At 36.5% G+C, this 20,210-nt stretch overlaps 1 protein-coding gene across 1 annotated transcript in view; it reads left to right on the forward strand.

Annotated features, from left to right (window-relative positions):
- Window positions 1–20,210, forward strand: part of ARSB (arylsulfatase B) — a 68,724-nt gene that overhangs the window by 5,784 nt on the left and 42,730 nt on the right. The window contains exons 3-4 of the mRNA XM_003642912.6: window positions 1,009–1,199; window positions 2,160–2,367. Coding sequence (XP_003642960.2) covers window positions 1,009–1,199; window positions 2,160–2,367 — 399 coding nt within the window. The remainder of the gene's footprint in view (window positions 1–1,008; window positions 1,200–2,159; window positions 2,368–20,210) is intronic.

Below are 20,210 nucleotides of genomic sequence, written 5' to 3' on the forward strand. Positions count from 1 at the left end.
ATCACTATTTACGCTTTGAAAGAAAAGCTTTTTTTTGGACCTAAAAATGTTGGAAGTGTTTTGTGGTGTTTTTTGTTTGTTTGTTTGTTTGTTTTGTTTTGTTTTTTGCATGACTAATAATACTTGAAGCTCTTGAATAAGATTCAAGCGCAGTTCTTCCATTTTGAAGTTTTGTCCTCAGCTTTAGTTTGGTTTTGCAGAATTTCATAATATAATTTTGCAGATTTTGCCTTTTTTTTTCTTTTCTTTTCTAGGGTATTGAAATATACATCTTAAATCTCATTCTAGAAGCAATAATTATGAGATTTGAATGATTTCAAAGGGTTTTGTTTCTGTTCAATAAAAAGTAAAGGCACTCGATGCTTAACAGTACAGTTCTTGTTGGGAGCAAATCTGTACCTCGATTTTTTTGTCTTTTGGTTATCTTCAAATTGTAATATCTTTTCACCGCTTGGCGGCAGCAGTGGATCAAAAATTTCTTTATAGCTGAAGAAGCACCTCTTTTTTTGTGTGTTTTTAAATATAAGGAAAAATTCACCAAATAACAACTAACAAAACCAACAAACAAAAAAAAACCCAAGAACACCCACAAAAAACAAGCACTAAGAAAAAGTAGTCCAAACTTTCCAATAGAGAGAAAAGTCATGTATGAAAAAGCAAGTATGCAAAATTGTACCAGACCTAAATGCATAGGGTTACTGGGATAGGTTACTTATTTCACTAACTGTGTGTTAGTTTATAACTTTTGTCAAAGACTTGAACATACATGTCACTGAGCTGCTTTCAGACTGTTTTGTATGCAGTGAAATTACTATCTGTAGTAGTAATAAAAAGTCTGTGTGTTAAATGTTGAGCTATTTAGTCCTACCACGGGCAGTCAGTACAGATTATTAGAAGTTGGATGAGTTTCTTATCTCAAAAACTGTAAAGTTTTGACATTTTTATTTGGCTCTTCTTTCCCCTGCTTCTGTGATGTTATATGGACCTCTTTACTTCTCATCCTTTTAGGTTATCTTCTGGGGAGTGAGGATTATTATTCTCACGATCACTGTGTGCTCATCAAAGCAAAGAATGTAACACGCTGTGCTCTGGACTTCCGCGATGGAGAAGAAGTTGCAACTGGATTTAAGAACATGTACTCCACGAATTTATTTACAGAAAGAGCTATAGACCTTATAGCCAATCATAAAACTGAGAAGGTAGAGTCAGCAGTTCTTACTTGCACTGAATTTATTAAAATAAAAAAATAAAATAATGAAATATTAATGCAGAGGTTGTATCTGGGCTTTTCAGAAGGTTACACAGAGAACAGCTAAACGTGAGAAGTAGCACCGATAAAACTCATCTTTTGTCCTTGTCCATATGAATTTGGTTTGTACAACCCTGGCCTGCTACCCTTCTCCATTTTATTTTTAATATTAGGAGCTGTGAATTTATAAAAATGTTCTAGCGTATTTTTGTTGCTCCCCTAAAAAGAGGGTAGAAAGTTTAGTGGGAGAATTTTCAGAGGAAAATCTCTTAGGTTTGTTATGAAAAGAAGGTACAGTTGTTGTTTTCTCACACCTTTGGATAAGTCTTTTATCAAAGGTCCTCTTTAATTTTATCAAGAGTCCTCTTAGTAGTATGAGTTCAAATCCTGGATTCAGAGATTCAGATCATTTATAACAACATTGAAGAGAACTGGCCCCAAAATGGAACCCTGCAGTATCCCCGTAGTGACTGGATGCTAGCCTGATGTAACCTCATTTACTTTAATCCTTGTGTGTGACCCATCAGCCGGTTGTTCATCCTTCATATTCTGTTTTTTGGCTGGCTGCATGCTGGACATTTTATCCAGAAGGGTACTGTGAGAAACAGTACTGAAAACTTTGCTGAACTCCAGAATGACTTCCACTGGTCAACAAGATCGATAACCTTGTCATAAAAGAATCAGATAAACAAGACCATCCTCTTGAGAACCTGTGCTGGCTATAACTAGAGGCTGCATTGTCTTTCAAGTGTATTTCAATAGCTCCTAGAATAGTCTTCTCTATGATTTTACCAAACACTAAAATTAGAAGTCTAGAATAAACTACCTGCTAATGCATTCAAGCTTTTTTTTTTTTTTGTATGTAGTGCTTTGTGTGAAACCAATTTACATTCTCTCTCTTCCACCCCAGCCCCTCTTTCTCTACCTTGCTTTTCAGTCTGTCCATGAACCTCTTGAGGTTTCTGCGGAGTACATGAAACCATATTCCTCCATTAAAGATGTCAAGAGGCGCCGTTACGCAGGAATGGTGTCTCTTATGGATGAAGCTGTAGGAAATCTTACTGATGCTCTGAAAGAATACGGTCTTTGGAACAACACTGTTCTTGTTTTCTCTACTGGTAAGTTCATTTGATTATATGGTTTCAGTAATATCTTTGATACAGTGCTGATACAGTTTCTAACAAGCTGAGTGCAGAGACATCTGGCCTTTGTGTTGTTCCTCAATGTAATTTGTAATTACATTACAGAAGATGCATGAAAGAGGAAACTCAAACTGTAAGGAAAGCTCTCCTCCCTCTTATGGCTTTTTTATGTATGACTGAAACAGTTCTCAGGAATTATCAGTGGAAATGGGGGGGTGCTCCTGTTGGAGTAAAAATGGTGTTCTAAATACAGAATGGTGCAGTAAAATTGGAGACATTTTACTTGCCACTGAAGTCACTGAGTATCTGTCAGAGCTGCATCCTTACTGTGAGTAATCTACCAAATTCATACGTCCTGAGCAGTAGGTGGCTTTCTGATTAGTCTGTAAATTGTCATAGTTTGCAGAAGGCACAAACTGTCAGTTGGCAAGCACTTTGAAACCAAAACTCATTTTTCCTCTTACTTTCATGTAGCATCATTTTTGCGCAGTTCAAGCTTAAAATATTTCACTGTCATATTGCACCTGAGAAGCAGAGGCCTGTTAATTTAGGCGAATGCAAATAATAGATGGTAAAGCAGTGCTCTTTGTTTCCAAACTAGGAATGAAATGGAACCTTTTTGAAATACAGCTGCTTGGCTGGATTTCAGGAAAATGGATGTTCTTGTTTGGTTGGCAGCGGAAAGCCGCCTGTTAGAAATCGCTCATTTGCCCATGCTTTACACATCAGGGCTGTCAAAATAGCAAATGCATTTTATGTGGACACTGCTGAGGAAAAACAAAAACAAAAAAACAGAACAATCAACCAACAGCCCCCAAAAAGCAAACCTGAAAAGCAGAACTCAAATTTTGATAAAAATGCAATGATTTATTTTGAGTTTATCAGCTGTGTTGGAATTTCAGTTTAAGTCCAAGCCTTTCTCCCTTGTGATGTTGTATGTGTGTCCAGGTTTTGTCTCTAATAGGATTTGATAACTTCTCTGTGCCTGTTTCCGTTTACAGTGTTTTCATATTTAGAACTGAAAGTAAGCAAAGCCATATGGAAAATGATACCAATACTTATTCCATGTGGAAAAAATCCAGTCTTTGTTTGCGGGGTCCTGGTAGAATTTTTGCAGTAATGTTTTTTCAGTACATTGTGGAATTAAGCTAACGACATCTGAGCTGGAAGTCCAGAGTATGATGGAATTAAAGGGACAAATTTATTTTTTGTTTATAAGGTGTATTTTTCCAAACAATCACAGTATTCCCTGCTTTTAACAGTAGTTATTTTACAATCAGTTTCATGTGCTTTTCAAAAAAATTCTGACAGGAGAATTTAGTATCTCTTATCTAATGGGACTTGTCTTGACTTAACTGCAGTTTTAAACTGCCAGGAGTGGTATTTAATGATTGAAATGCAAGGAAATTGGGCCTAGATCAAGCAGATCACAGGGCAGTGATTCACTTTTTCCAGTGTTCTCTCTTCAGTTCACACAACTGTTCCTTATAGGCATAAAACATTGCATACATTAAAGACCCAGTTTCCCAAAAATCAAATGTTGAAACCATTAACTGCTTTTTAAAAAGTGAGAAATCTGTTCAACTTTTCTATATTCTATCTATTGCTTTTGCAGATGGTGTATTTTAAAATGGTCATTAGGAAGTGGTTGAAATGAAACATAAGAGGGTCTGCAGTTGGGTGCCTTATTCAGAGAACTGTGCTATGTGAGATCTCATTGCAAGTTCTTGTTCTCTATTATATTAGTATGCACTGGCAGTTATAATATAGGTATATACCTAGATGGTATTACCTAAATTTATGAGTATGCAAGTTTCATCTGCAGTGTGGCTTGAGGTGATTTATGGTGGGTTTTTTTGTTGTTGTTGTAAAATCAGTGCTCTTCTATATTCTGGCTCTAGGTCTTTCTAGACTCATTTGATACTTTCCTTGTAATGAAAGAATACCTTCCCTCACATATCTCAGTTGTTTTACTCTCTGCCTTCTGCTGCTTACTTCATGCTGTGTTTAGATTGCTTTTCACCCTTTCTTTTTTACCCAGTTTTTTTTTTCCTAGCATACTGAAACATTTTTTTCAGCTCTGTAGGGCCAGCTCAATGCTCTGAACCTGCAGGCCTTCCTCTTGTTCCATGTGACTAAAGAGACACATTTTCATATGAGACTAGGAGTTATCTTCAAGACAGTTCTTCCTGTGTTATGAAGTTAAGAATCGGTAAGATTAATTTAGGAAGTTAAATGAAGACTACAAGGAGGAGTCTAGGGAATGATAAATAGTATTCATAATTTTATTGGGCTGTGGCTGCATTTCTTCTCAGCACAGTAGTTAAAGATACAAGACCACAAAGACACCCTCAGTTTTCTTAAAAACACATGTAGCTCGGTAAGTGTAGTTACGGAAAACAGTAGAGAAAAAAGAAGTGAAGCCTTTAGCTTTGCAGTAGGTTTTACTTTACTATTTACTGTTCCTCTCTTTAGTTACAGCCAAAATTGACATTCTCATGTTTGTGCCTCACTATTTTGAAATTCACACAAACAATGCAGAAACTGCAGTGATCATTTGCTTCCGTTAGCTACGCCACTTAGCACTGAAACAAACGTGTATTCCTCTTGATTCCTTCACTGTTCACTATGAAACTCAAAAGAAAAGATCTCTTTTTAGTGAATACTCAAATAATCTTAAACACAATATGATCTTTGCTCTCATGGTGGATTTCCTTTTGTTAAAAACTTTAGTGTTTTTTTCCTATTTGTGTAATGTAATGGCTCAATCAAGATTCGCTTGAAAACATGCCAGCTGGCAAATGGAACTACTGCACATTTTACAAGGGTTTTGCAAATTGTATAGAACTCCGGTTTCTCTTCAAAGGAAATAAAAGGCCTGATGGATGTACTGGGCCAAGAATGAAGTCATCTGATGATCAGTAAGTCTCACCACCCCTCAATATGTCATGTACATCAACAATGCAGGTCTTTTTCTACAGATACACTAGCAATTACAGCAGGTAAATAAGGGGAAAAAAAGTTAGTAAGTGGTATTACATTTATGTCTCTAGTAGTACAAACAAGCAGCTTCTTGACTGATTCAATGTAAAGTAGAATTTGCTTTGCACATTTTGTACTGCAGATGCAAATTCTTTACACTGATAAAATGAGTGGTGAAAATAAAGTCCTTATTTGTTTAAGCAAAAGAGATAAAAATGGATGCAGCAATGTCTTGAGTGTCCATAGCCTTTTATCCATTTGAAACACAAAATAATGACATACCGTTTATTTTTCTTTTTAGAAAATGTAAGAGACTGTAACTACAGCTTTCTTGAAGAGGACCTTGATTTAAAATACCCAAAGGTCATAATAAGCATTCTAGTTGTATAAATTTAGCTCAGCACTATTAGCACTGGTTTAGAAGCCCAAGTTTTGCTTCAAATGTAGACCTATATTTGAGGTAAGAGGTGGAGATTTGCTGTCTACAGCATGTGTTTAAAGTTCTTGCAAAATGCAACAAGTTATTTGAATGGACACTTGCCAACATTAGAAAACACAAATCAGACTTCTGTTTTCAGTTCTCTATTAGAGGTCATATCTGTTGTCTGATTTAACTTTCAGGTTTTTAGTATTCTAAACTATTTTGAAGCAACACCCCATAACACTCTCTCTTCCAGTATGCCTTGACAATTCTTAAAAGTGGATTAGCACTGTAGTGTCTCTTTGTTGCCATTTGAGGGCTTTGAACAGTAAAATATGTAGAGTATTTCTCTTCAATCCAGGGCTTATATTGCTAAGAGAAAACTACATAAATCGTCTTCATGATGAAGGATGGGACAGTGATGACTGTTTCCACTCCAGAATATACATATTTTTGTCATTTTAGAATTATGATTAGTAGAAGAACAAATTCTCTTGGACATACTTACTGATGTTCATACAGCCTCTCCTGCACACTCCTGTATTTTTCCCTAGAAATTTGTATTATCTTTCTCTATTAAAGAATTCTTCTTCTTACTCTTCTTTGTCTTAGGCATATCATTTCATTTTATTTTGTTTTAAGCATATTTTGGCTGTTGTTTGATAAATTGTTGTGTATTTTCCTTCTTCTTTGTTAAAAAACAGGGATCTGACTTTTACTGGAGTTTAAAATGTCTTTTTTATATCTTCCTTATGTCTTTGCTCTTGAGTGAACTTCCATTCATTCTCCTTTGAAGGTAAGGAACTTCAGGGAGACTTTTAGTTTGAAATTGTCTAAAGCAGCTAGAGGACAGATTGACTGGAGAAGTTATTATCTGACTGTTGTTAGATGTGCTGTCAGACAGAATTTTTAGTATACCTCCTCAATTACAGCAGGTTTACTGAAGAACTGACTTAATCAATCCTGTCCGGAAACTCTGAAAAGTTCAGTGTACTGTCATCAAAGAAAGTGCCAGAGCATCTGCATTATTTAAGTACGTATCTAAGTTGCAAGCACCTTCAGTGAGAACATTTGAGTTTGTGTATTTGAAATGACTGCTTTTGTCTTGACTGTTATTCTACAAGCAAAAGGTGCATCTTACCACTGCACTTGCACTGATTACAGGTACTGGCTGTGAGTGAGAAATAATGGAAGATGCATATAATCATAGAATCACAGAATGGTTTGGGTTGGAAGGGACATTTAAGATCACCTAGTTCCAACCCCCCCTGTTATAGGCAGGGATACCTTCCTCTAGACCAGGTTGCTCAAAGGCCCATTCAGACTGGCCTTTAGCACCTCCAAGGAGGGGTTGTTCTCAACCTCACTGAGCAACCTGTTCTGGTGTTTTGCCATCCTCACAGTAAGAACTTCTTCCTGATATCTAGTCTAAATCTACCCTCTTCCAGTTTAAAACCATTCCCTTTCATCCTCTCGCTACATGTCCATATAAAAAGTCCCTCCTCAGCTTTCCTGTAGGCTCCCTTCAGGTACTGGAATGCTGCTATAAGGTCTCCTTGGAGCCTTCTCTTCTCCAGATGAAGTGCCCCAGCTCGCTCAGCCTGTCCATGTAGTGGAGGTGCTCCAGTACACTGATAATCTTCGTGGCCCTCCTCTGGACCCACTCCAACAGCTCCATGTCCTTCTTGTGTTGGGGGCATCAGAACTGGATGCAGTACTCCAGGTGGGGTCTCACAAGAGCAGAGTAGAGGGGCAGAATCACCTCCCTTGACCCTCTGGTTACGCTTCTCTTGATGTAACCCAGGATTCAGTTGGCCTTCTGGGCTGCAAGTACACACTTCTGGCATATGTTTGGTGTTTCATATACCAGTATTGGTTTTCATTCTTTTTTTTTTTTTTTTCCCAATAAAGTATGGGCGACATCTAAATTAATGCCACAAGATGCAGATAGGTGTAGTGAAACATCTAGACTATCTTGTAATTACATTATGAAAAGCAGAAATGTTATCTTATGAAGGAAATTAATTTCAAATTGAAAGCTGAGAAAATACTGATACTCAAGAAACATACTGTCTTTTCTTTTTTTCCTATTCTAAAATCCTGTGAAAACCTAAAATGTTTCATAGGAAATGTTTATTTGTCTTTGCTTTCTTATAGCATTAAGTCCCATTACGCTTCCCTTTCTTTTTTCTCTTGCAAAACTTCTGAAATTGAATTCCTGATCAGAGGGTAACCTCATGGCAGAGATACTCACTTCTTATTAGGCTGTTTAAAATTCCTGTATAGCCAGAATCTGGTATTTTTCTTCCTGCTTTAAGGAAATACCAGTACTGAAAGTGAAGTTCACTTGTAAATAAACTCAGAAACTGACTTTACACAATGTTGATAGGTGTTCATTTTTGCTTAAAGCTTTAATTTAACCATGCTAATAGTTATCCTACCAATTCTTTTTTTTTAATCAAGCTGAGGGTAGTGATGAATGATGAAAACAGCTAATTTCACATTAATGACATTTAGTAGTTTCACACCACTGTTAAAAGTTTGTGTTAAATTCCTATACAACTGTACTGATTTACTCTCCATGATAGTGTTAAAAAATTCATTATACTGTGTATCAGAATCTTCTGCACTCAGTTCGATGATCTGATTCAGTGGTCTGCCAGTGGGAGAAGTCCATTTTGTTCTTAATTATGTCTCATTTAAGTTGCTTACTGCAGACATATGAGAAGTTTTTCAGATTATTCACATTGGTTTTAGGTTAAAATTTGCCTTTGTATTTCTCTCCTGTTTAATGATTATGTATGCTAATACTGACCTGACGGAGCAGGGTCTGTAGCTCTGAGACTGGTTTAGTTACGAAGCTGCTTACAGTAAAATGATTGCCTGAAACTATCTGCACTAGCATTGTTCCTATTGCTAAAACTGTACTAGGGAGGAGGGGGGATTAAAAAAAGAAGAATAGAGTGAAAAAAGACACTGTATATGCAGCTGTTGGAAGGCCGTGTTTGTAACTGTTGGAATCTTTGTATAAAATTCATTTTTTCCATGAGATCAATTTTTTTTTTCCCTGTGTTAGAACAGTCAGGAGAATAAACAGACAATTCTGTTAAGCTGGAAAAAAAAAAAGTTGATTTATCTAAACATTACTCTGTAAAAACATGGTGCTCTGATGCAGCAGAAGTATTATGTTCTCTTGATGGAAAATGAAAGCCCTATGGGTGCACTTAAATCTTGACGAAAATTACATGAGCAGAATTTTATAGGAGAAGGTGTGGTTTTCTGTTTCCTCCGTGCCTCTAACAGAAAAGCTTTCAACTGTTCTTCTGTGATACACACACAAAAATCTGTATTAAGTACTACAGATATAATAATTGATCAGCTGTCTGAAGACTTTAAGTAGCTTTTCTCCTGCTTGTATTGAACCTTCAAAGCGGCTCTTTCCACTGAGTGTATACAGCATCATAATGGGGTATACAACTGGTGCTTTTTCATCCACAAATCTTAACTAAATGAAAGTCGTTTGTTTCATTGAAAATACATGTTTCCTGCTAGCCATCAGAGGAGTGTGCTTACATTTTTGTCACACTTCTAGCACAATTCCAAAATGCAGCAACAAATGGATGTTTCAAATGCAATATGCAGAAATAGGAAAGAACTTGAGTTCAAATTAGGGGCAAAGTTATTCTCTAATTCATGCTGTGAGTAGCTTATCCGCAATGTAGATCTCTGTTCTGTATGCTGTACTGTCTTTCTCTCTCTCTCTCTCTCTCTCTTTTTTAAACAAAACCTCAATGGGAGTTCCATACTTGGAACATGTACAGAATAAGCAGCATTCATGCTGTGAAGATCAGAGGGGAGAAGTTTTCTCCAAATGTGATCTTTTACCACTGCTATTGACAGTCCTCTCTGTTTAACTCTGAGTCACAATCATGAGCTTCAATCGTATAAAAGAAAGGCTCTGAAGTCCTGTTCTGTGACCTAGACTTTCAGTAAGAATGTGGGAGGTCAAAAATAAGATTCATTTACAGAGCTGTGCGTTGAAGCTGTCTAGTGCTTGCTCATACTGTGTCTGGCACTAGTAAATGCTATTTAATTCCCTTTTGCCTATACCAAATTCACCCTCAGAATTGGGACAAAAAATAAAAAAAAAACAACAGACCAAAACCCAACAACTACAATGAAGTGTCTGCTTATATTCTTGCTACTGGTGGCTGATGGAAGTGTTACATCCAAAATTTGTGTACAAGAATTCTGTACACAAATGGACAAAAGCAAGAAAATTATGGGGAAGTTGACTTTTTCCCATCCTTTGTTTTTATCTCAGTGTCTGTGTTTTGTTTATCTTTGTCTAAGCTTGTGTGCATGTTACTCATTTTACTTATTTTTAAAATAATTGCAAACTTCAGAAAGTAGCTTTGTAGAAACATTATGTGTCGTGTGAGGCACTGCGTTGACATACTCTGTTTTCAATGGTATTGAGACTAACGTTGTTAGACTGGCTTCTTAAAGTTTATAAGTTAGGTATAAAATAACTTCACAGTTAACTTTTAATAGACTTTCCAGTTCTGCTTCATTGTGGATGGACCCTTGCACTTGCCTCCATATGGTAGTGATTAGATATAAGAGCATGATTGCACATAAAGCCCTATTCCTACAGAGGAGCACTAGATGTATAGCTTGTAACAACTGCTTACAGAATCAAACTGTGGATGAATGAGATATGCCATATTATTACTGCCATCTTTTTCTGTACTGGTTGCTTCCATTGGTATCTAATTGTTGTGGATTAAAAAAACCGAAATAGTCTCTTGTATTCAAGGTTGAATTGCATTTGACTTTTAGAATGCAATAATGTCAGATAGGAAAATCAACAATTCAATATTGCAAAAAATATAGAATTAAACAAAGGAGATGACAGAGCAACAACTTCAGTAATCCAATGTGGTGGTTGTTTTGGATAGTTAATGATGTGTCCCCAGACCTTTTTGTCATGTAGTTCACGCTCTGTTAAGATGACTGTGCTTCCTGGATGATGGCAGCAAAGTGGTAGGATCACATTAGATGCTGTGAGATGCAGGATTAGAAGACAAGTCTGTTCTTGCTGTTTTTGATTCATTATAAAGTCTCCTAAGGCAGAAGCACAAGAAGAAAAGCAAAAAAGGCCTTCAAAACATGTCAGTTTATATTCCTTTTCAAGCTTTCCTCATGCTTAGTTTTTGCACAGTGGAAATCCATCTCAAATGGAAACTTGAGAGGGAAGGAGTTTTGTCTGTACTTATTTTACTAAGATCTGGTGAGTACGGCAATCTCTGATTGTTCTGCCTGTCTTGGGTAAGCAAATGGTGAAACGTCTTTCACTTTGTGTATGGTCTGTATCCTAGGAAAAAAAATTGGTTTAATAAGCCTTCTCGTTTTTCCTCATGACTTTTCCTTTCATAACCTTAAGTACTCCTTGTCCTCTAAGCTGTTTTATACCGTGGCTATGAATTTACAAATATATTAGGTACTATTAAACCATCATATACTATGATGATACTTTCTTTGCGTTTTTTTTTTTTTTTTTCCACACCTTTATGTTCACAAACGTGCTCTGGCTTGGATAGTACATCTGTTTCTTATACTTTTGAGTATCTCAGAATTAAAGTACACTCCAAATAAATGTGTGAAGGCTATACAACAGAAAAAAATTAGAGCTTCCATATGAAAGTTCAGCGCAACTATCTTTTACATTCTTTTCTCACTTTCACTTTCCATCATTCTATGTTGTCCCTGTTCATTGCAGGGGATTTGGACTAGATGACCTTTAAAGGTCCCTTCCTTTAGGATTCTATGATTCTCTTATTCCTGCGTATTTAACATAATAGATCTATATCTGGGGAAGATTTCACTTTAGCATGTATTAAAGCAGTAAGATTTTTTCTCTCTGCTTTAATTCGTAAGCACAACCAGCAGAATTTACTTAGAACATTTGAATATAAAGATGTTGAGTGCCTAGGAATTTGTACATTTTACATATTTGAAGTTTTAAAAAAATAAAGGACATAAATAGTAGTTTTTCCAGATCACACCTATTCTGTAACCAGACATCGTATCAGCTAAAATTGTTTGACTTCAAAAAGTTTAGTATCCTACTTTTGTGCTCGTTCCTTTCAATATTCATCATCCTTTTCTGTAATAGATGTTTAGAAGGAATTAAGCTTTCTGTGCCATGAAATACAAATTCCTTTCTTAGGAGACTTTGTAAAGACTCTCCCCTTGGCGAGTGCAAGAATTTACACTTTTCTTTGAAGCACTTATTGCTGCTGGAAATTTTTTTTCTGGACTATGCGGCTTTTGCAGGCTGGGAACATTGTTGTGAGCATAAGAATCATTGCGTAGGTAAAATGCACCGTAGGCTGCAGAAGAAAAGCTGTTACTTTTGAGTCCTCTGTCCTGAAACTAATGAAAGAAATCAGGTTATATAGATAGCAATACATTAATGTGCAGAAGGAAAGATGAGCTTTAATTTTAAGAGCTGGAAAAGAGACCATGGGTATATTTATGAAAATGTGATCTCATGAATATACCCTGAAGTGAAGAACAACAAAAGAAACTAGGTTATAGTAGGTGCTCCTAAGGATGATAAAAAAAGGAAAAAAAAAATAGGGCAGGACTCACTCACTCACTGACTCACTCTCTCTATCACCTCTTCAAAATGCTGGTGGAAGTAAGCCTTAGGAGATACCTGGATGCTCAAGCAGAAGTAGCAGAGACTAAAGACATCACTCATGATACTCATCTAGATTATTGACAGGATGGCAGTGAATGTAGCAGCCATGAAGAGCAGGTGCAGAGAGGATATTGTAGCACAGATGAGGGAGTCAGTTTGGACCATGATGAAATAATCTGGTGTAGAGAAACAGAATTTTTGTGACTGTGAAATGATGAGAGGTGAGTGTCAAAAGCAGAATATTAACCCTCCCGTCTGTAGGATAGAGATGAAGACTAAGTGGATTCTGTCTGAGGTTATGCAGAAAAAAAACCCTACAAATACTAAGGGAATCTTGTAGTGTATATTTTCATGGAAAAAAGGTAAGCAAAAGTAGATAAATTAAACAACTGCTGAATGAAAAACAGTGCTTCCAGCATCTCCTGGCAATCTATGGAATTTAGACAGATGTAAACAGATTATCACAAGGAGATGTTGTATGTGTAGATCATAGTGCTGTTCGTCTCCTGTGCATGCAGAAGAGAATGTTTTTTTTTCTGTTTGTTTGCTTGTTTTTAATGAAACTGTTGGAAACATCAGGGACATGTTTAATGTTAGGAAATAAAATCTGTAAGATAGTGAAGGCTAGCACATGGAAAGTGTCTGTCCTTCACTGCTAATAAAGTTGAACAAGGAGAGAGTTTCAAAATAGCTCTGAACATTAGTTCTGAGTGTTGAGATTTGGCCATAAGATGTATGTATCAGACAGTGTAAACATCTGATGTAAAACTGGCTTAGAGGTGCTTACTGCAATGTCTGTTGTATTTTCTTAGCTCTTCACACTGAAGTTTAAACTAATAAGTTCATTTTTCCCTCCTTTTACAAGGATTTTTTTTTTTGTATTTCAGGTTTTTTTTCAGCCCAATCTTAATCTTTGCTCTGCTTTTGCTATACATTCCTACTAATATTCTTCATACCATTTGCAATTTTTTGCATCTCTCGGTGTCTTCATGTGTCTCATACGACTGGAATATGTCTCTTACTAGTATTATAGTATTTCTTCATCTGGAAATCTCTCTTTAAGCAGGAAGAAACACCCACACTTACTATATGAACTTTCAGCACTGCAGCCATGTAGAATGTTGCCTGTGGTTGTTTTGAGTTTTGATGTCTAATTGCATTTTCTCTTGTTAATATATGTAGCCAGTGCTTTGTGTACACTGAAGTGAACTGACCCTGAATTCTCGTTAAGATTCCAGAGTTGCTTGAACTTAGTTGAGAAGAAGCAGCAGCAGAAACTTCACTTGTGTTTTAAAGCAAAAGTAATAATGCAGCAACTACAGTATGTGCTTTTCCTTATAAACCTCTTACATTAGATGCAATCTACATACTTAAGCTATGCAAAAGATTATTACTGATCATATGCAAAGTACTGCATGTATGAGAGTACTGCACTGCTTCTAATAGGTTGCAAGGGAATATTTTAACAAATTGGCTGTGATAGAGTTGAAATATATTGGCATGTACAAAATTTAATGATAGTTTTAATAATTGTTCAATCTGCTTTTGTTTGCACTACAACACCGTAACACATTTTGAAATCAAATTTGTTATATATGAAAGCATTTGTTATAAGTGGATCTTAAGAGTGACATCCTGCACAAGCTTTTTTGTCAATTCCAAACTCTTACAATTGCATTCTTTTATTACTGCTGACATGGTGGTGGGGGGGGGGAAGTGGCTTCCATTATTGTTCTCCTGAAAGTTGTATGTAGAAAGCTGAGGCTTCAAATACACAAAATCAAATCTTTCTTCTCAAAATCACTGCATGCTATGCTGCATAAATCTGCCTTCAGGCTTTATACTAGTGCTTCTGATTGATTGAAAAAGCAAACCTGTGTTTAAGAGAGCTTAATAATTACACATTACTGACCACAAGTGATTCACATTGACTAGGAGATGTAAACTTCTGCCAGTCCACAGCTACAGTTACAGGAAGTCAGAGACAACAGAAAGAAAAACACAACCAAGGGAAGAAAAAAAAGAAAATGGGTGTCTCAAAAATGTCTGTGTGGACAGTGATACTGATGGGTGGAACGGCTTCTTTCTAACAGTGCTTTTTTCTGCCCGCAGGTGTTTTTCTGCCTTTTGTACCTCTCTTCACAGGTGATTGCCCCTGGGGTCTCCCAGCTGCATACAGGGACTATGTGTGGCTTCCTGTGATTCTCTTGTGACCTTGAGTAGCTTGAACATTCTAGTAGTTACAGTGGGTTTGGTTTATTAATCGAGATAATTTTGACAGAATTATGTAGAGAGTAAGCTCACATGCAGTTGTACCAGCCTTTGTTGAAAGACTTTTGGCCTCTTGCACAATCTGAGAGCTTTTAATTATCTTAACTCTTTAAATTAGTTTGGTCAGAACCAAAAGAGGACATCTTACTGCGGCTTAGGACAAATGAGAAGGGTGCCCTTGGCTGAACAAGGACCTGAAGACCTTCAGTAATTTAGTGGGTTAGTTATTCCATAATGCTGCAAGTTGGATTTTTGAAGAATTACTAACTGCTGAGTCAAACTAAAGGTAAAGAAAAGATGGGAGTTCTCAGCTCACATATATGGGTTGAGTAGTGGTAGCTCAGAAGAGCTTCCTTGTGTTTACAAGGAAGATAAATCTTCAATTTTAAGTGTGGTGCTTGGGGAGCTTAAATCACAGGGTGCTATCATCCCCTCTTAAGTATGCCTGTACCAGTAGACACTGGGCAATCCAAGGCTAAAGCTCTGTTTATGGTGAAATACTGAACTTGAGCCAAGAAACCTGCCAGTGCTGTATGAATTTTTCTCCATACAATGGGGAATTGAATTGGAAACTAGTAGACCTATCCTTGAGAAGGATAAATTTTCTAGGATAAAATTTCTAAGGAATGATCATTAATTACATATAGGCATGAAAACATCAGACTACAATGCCTACTAAGAGCAAGGTAGGAGACTTGAGTGGTACCTTGTAGTTTTTTTCTGTGAATATGGAATATGGGAATATGGACAGCTACCTTTTGAAAGAGCTGAGAATATATATTTGAGAACTGAGTGTGGTCAGAAATGGTAGAGCGTTGCAAGAGGAGAGATTTCATGACTTCAGGATTTAGGAAACATGATCAAAAGTGTCAGAAAGTTCAAGTATAAGGATGATGATATTGGAGAAAGGTTGAATCTTTCCAAGAGGAAATTGCTGGTGACCTTACTGAACTGCCACGGTGTCTCAAAGGTATATTGCAGTGATTAAGATAATGAGATCAATTTTAGAAAATGGCTTATTTTGGCATGTGATTGGGAAAGGAAGTCATAAATTTTGAATAGAATAATCTCTATTAAACAACAAATTTTCAGTGCTGCTTCTTGTTACCCCCTTGAAAGTTGCATTAATAGGGCAACACTAAGAAGGAGAAGAACATTACATGCACATCTGAAAAACACCCTAGTACTTTTGTTATTATTATTTCAGGGAAATGTGTTTAGTTATAGCCAGATTAATGTCTTCTTTCTTAGATTTGGCAGTATATTACTCAGGCATTATCCATGTCACCATAGAATCATAGAATGGCTTGGGTTGTAATCAACCAAGTATCATTAAGTTCTGACCCCCTGTGCCACAGGCAGGGCCAGCAACCTCCAGATCTGGTACAAGATCAAGTTTCCCAGGGCCCCAAGCAACCTGGTCTTGAACACATCCAGGGACAGAGCATCCACAGCCTCTCTGGGCAACCTGTCCCAGCACTTCACCACTCTCTCTGTGAAGAACTTCTCCCTAACATATAATCCAAACCTTCCATCCTTGAGTTTAAAACCATTCCCCCTTGTCCTGTCACTGTGTACTCTTGTAAAGAGTTGAGTACACTCCTGTATAACCCCATTTTAAATAATGGAAGGCTGCAATGAGTCCTCTTCACAGCCTTCCCTTCTCCAGACTGATCAAGCCCAGCTCCCTCAGCCTGTCTTTGTAGGGGAGGTGCTGCAGCCCTCTGATCATTATAGATGTTAAATTAGTAAATATCATGTAAAAAACAATGTTGAAATATTAATTCAGCAAGATGGTTCTCTGCTGTTTCCCCATCCTAAAGACATAATCCAGTGCAGAAAATCTTAAATTTATGGAAACAGATTAAAAACGCTGCTTAGATCATTGAAGGGAAAGAACATTCTTTATTTAAACTTCATTTTCTCTTTGTTATCTGTGTTTGTTTGCCACCATATTATCTTATCATATAATACCCTTCCTCTTCTATAAACTTGATTGCATTTAGCCAAAGCCAAGGTAGCTTTAGGGCTACCATAGGCTTGGACAATGCTGAATGTACGGGTTCAAGACCAATACATTTTTCATTTTGTCAGTGTATACTTAATAAACTTATCTGTTTCATTTCATTGTCATCTTGAGGAAAATGAAATAGACTACAGTAGACATAATGATTACAACAGATTGCAAAGTAATTAACCACCTTCTTTTTTTTTCTTTTTTCCTTTTTCTTTTCCTCCCTTGAAGTTTAGGACTAGTGTTACAAAGATTTTTCTTTCTACTTTTCTTCATTTATTTGATTGGGAGAATTGTCAGGTGGAATTTCAATTTTTGTGGCTTATATGCTTTTTTGAGAATTGGCTTAAGAAAGATACATTTGTTAATGTACTTGCTACCCTTTTTTCAAATGTCCAGTACTGCAATAATGAAAGAGTTCTGTTTCATTTTAATGTTTTATGCCAGTAGATGTGTGTTTCTTTCTGATTATGAACAGTGCCAGGATTTCCTGAGTATAGGTATGGCCCCAAGGGGGTAAGAGCTCAAGTCACTTCTCTCAAGGAAAAGTGATGTGAAAAACAGATGTATAAATTCATCCAATTGCCTGAATCAACTCATAGTGTTAAGGCAATGCATATGCCCACTTAATATTAACAAGGGGGAAAAAAAAGACATCTGGACCCTGCAGATGAACTATAAAAATCATAGACAGACAGGAGTTGTGCTGTAGCTAGATGAACGAAGAACAACTGAAATACTCATGATGCTAAATTGTGGTCCTGACACTTCTGTCATTTCAAGTGAACTTTTTAATTCTGTTTTGTTTGTGGCTGTTCCTGAGCTGGCTGGAGAGTTTCAATGCTGACTAGTTAACGCTGGCTGCAAGAATTGTTATTGGAATGGCTGACAGCTGTCTGCCAGCCTGTCTGCACAGCCTTCCTGTGCTCGCTGCTGCTCGGCTGCACACTGCTATTGTTCATATGGAGCCTTTCTCTTAAAATCTTTCCCAGCTGTATCCTGATACGCTAAACTACTTAAATTAGCTCCAGATTGCTCTGTTTATTTTGGGTAAGATAAGTGACAAAGTGCAATCTTAACAGTCCTCCTCAAATAAACACAGAGGAAAAGGGGGTACAGGATATTATGATGGAAGATGCAGATTCTAGACATAAGCATGAGGCTTCAATGCATGTAAATTGGATCATTTGTCTCTCCTGTTTGCATGTAATTCTGAAGTTTGGCAGCTTCACAAGCCTGGAAGTTATGGTTTTTTTTTGTTTTTTTTTTTTTCCTTTTTAAAGGAAAAGAAGGTGTTAGGTCAAAATATTCTTCCTGAAACAGCGATCCTCTAATGTTTGCAGCCTTCTCTGCAGTCCATGCACATCTTAAAACTTTTGCTGCATCTGAATTCAGGGAAATCTGTTGCACAGGACTGATCAGTAATAGATATAAAGCTAGTTTTAGGCTGGATCGTGTTCTCACATGTTAGAATTTGTTCATCTTCTCTTACCTTACAGCTGCAACTTGAGCACAAAACCAGCAGGCCCTAGGTCAGGCATTTTCCATATGTTTGGAAATATAGATACGTTAGTTTTGGCTGATGGGTGCTTAATACAGACTGTCTGTAAGTATGACAACAGTTGCGCGACTTCCTGCTTTTTTTTCCTCAAAAATTTGCTATAAATGTGTCCTAATTAGATCCATTACATTTTTTTTGGATAACAGCACTACACTTGTTGTAAGTGAATTCACATTGCTTCAAGAGGCAGAGGAAGCAACCCAAATATATTCAGAATAAACTTCCGAATGGTTTTACTGAATGACAACACCTAGACACTGCCAGCTATTGGACAGTTTCTGTCTCTTACAAGCTTTACGCTTGAAGTTTGGTGCTTCCTAACATACTCACGGTCACTCCTCTGCTTATGGAGGAGTGTCTGTCTACCGCATAAACCTACCTCTTCTGCTGGTAGGAGGAGAGGGGAGTGTACTTTAAAATGAAATGTGAATTTTAACAGTCTTGAAAATTCAATGTGCAGCCCTGATTTTAAATGAAAAGAGGGAGTATATGGAAGAGATTACATTGTTTGTTTTAGCAAGGAAGTATCTTCGCTTCTCCTCTCATCTTGACAAAGCACTTAATCAGATACTCAAAAGCAAGAAACTGGAATAAGTACTATAAATTATTATTGATCATATTTGCCCTTCAAATATTTTGTGAATGTTTCATGCTGGAGTATATGCAGTTGATGTAGCCTTTAGCTGCAGGAGTATCAGGAGCTTGAAATAATCCTTTTTCCCTTTTATTTTGACGATGCTTCAATTTGATTAAATATATTTAAGTGTCCAGATCTGCATTATAAAATTAAACAATTATTGTTTAGGTTTTTTTTTTATTTTTTCTCCTTGTCTGTTCTCACTTTTAAAATACTGCATGGCTTTAGAAAAACCTTTCAAACAGAGCTTAGCATGGTTTATATATCGGACAGATGTGTGCTAGATCAGCTTACTGCAGGGGCCCACGAGGAGAAATTTTGGAGCATGGGAGTTTTACAGCTTCAGAAGAATTGAACAGTTGAAAAATGCAGGAGGTTAAGCACAGGTGAAAAATGAAAAAAAAAAAGTACTGTTGGTACAGCAGGAATATTTGGCAAATATTTAGTACCTATTTTCAGGAAATAAGGCATCTTTTGCACAGAGCCAGGACTGTTAGACTGAATCTGCTGTTTAAGGACTGTAGTGGCACCTGTACATGATAAAAAAATTGGAGTTGAATAGATACATGATATCTAATTGCATTTATAATATCCTTGGTGCTTAATTTTTCTCTTGCTTTGCACTTTTATTTGTAGTACTTAAAATGTTTTTCCCCTGCTGGGTGAATGAAGTGGTTACATAGTAAAAAAATTTCTTCGTACACATCATTTGGTTTTTTTTAATTTTATTTTTTGATCAACTCCTTATTGAATACTTGATTCAAATGTTAGTTGATTATTTCTTGTTCTGTGTAGATATGAACATATATGCATACAGATCTATTAAGCTTTTGGATATCTTCTTTAGCAAATGAATGTAGGTGTCTAAGTGGATTTGTGTATTTGAATTTAACATTCTTAAGATGAAAAATGATGCATGTTGATGTTTTTAGATATAAACTGTTTTATTGTTTCATTACTAATTGATAAAATTTATTTATGCAGACTTTGTTCCATGGAGACATCTAAATGATTCAGAATAGTTTATCCTAGCCAACTGTTGTACTAAAAGTGGGTTGGTTTTTGTTGTTGGGTTTTTGTTTTTTTGTTTTTTTGCTTGTTTGTTTGTTTGTTTTCCAGGGGGGTAGGAAGAGGAGAGGAGTCTGAGAAGACTGTTACTTTTTTTAAAGGAAATAATTCATTATATGCTGTAATTTTTTTACAGTTATATTAAATGCTCCAAGT

The sequence above is a fragment of the Gallus gallus genome, chromosome Z (assembly GCF_016699485.2).
Source record: "Gallus gallus isolate bGalGal1 chromosome Z, bGalGal1.mat.broiler.GRCg7b, whole genome shotgun sequence".
NCBI classification, from domain to species: Eukaryota; Metazoa; Chordata; class Aves; order Galliformes; family Phasianidae; genus Gallus; species Gallus gallus.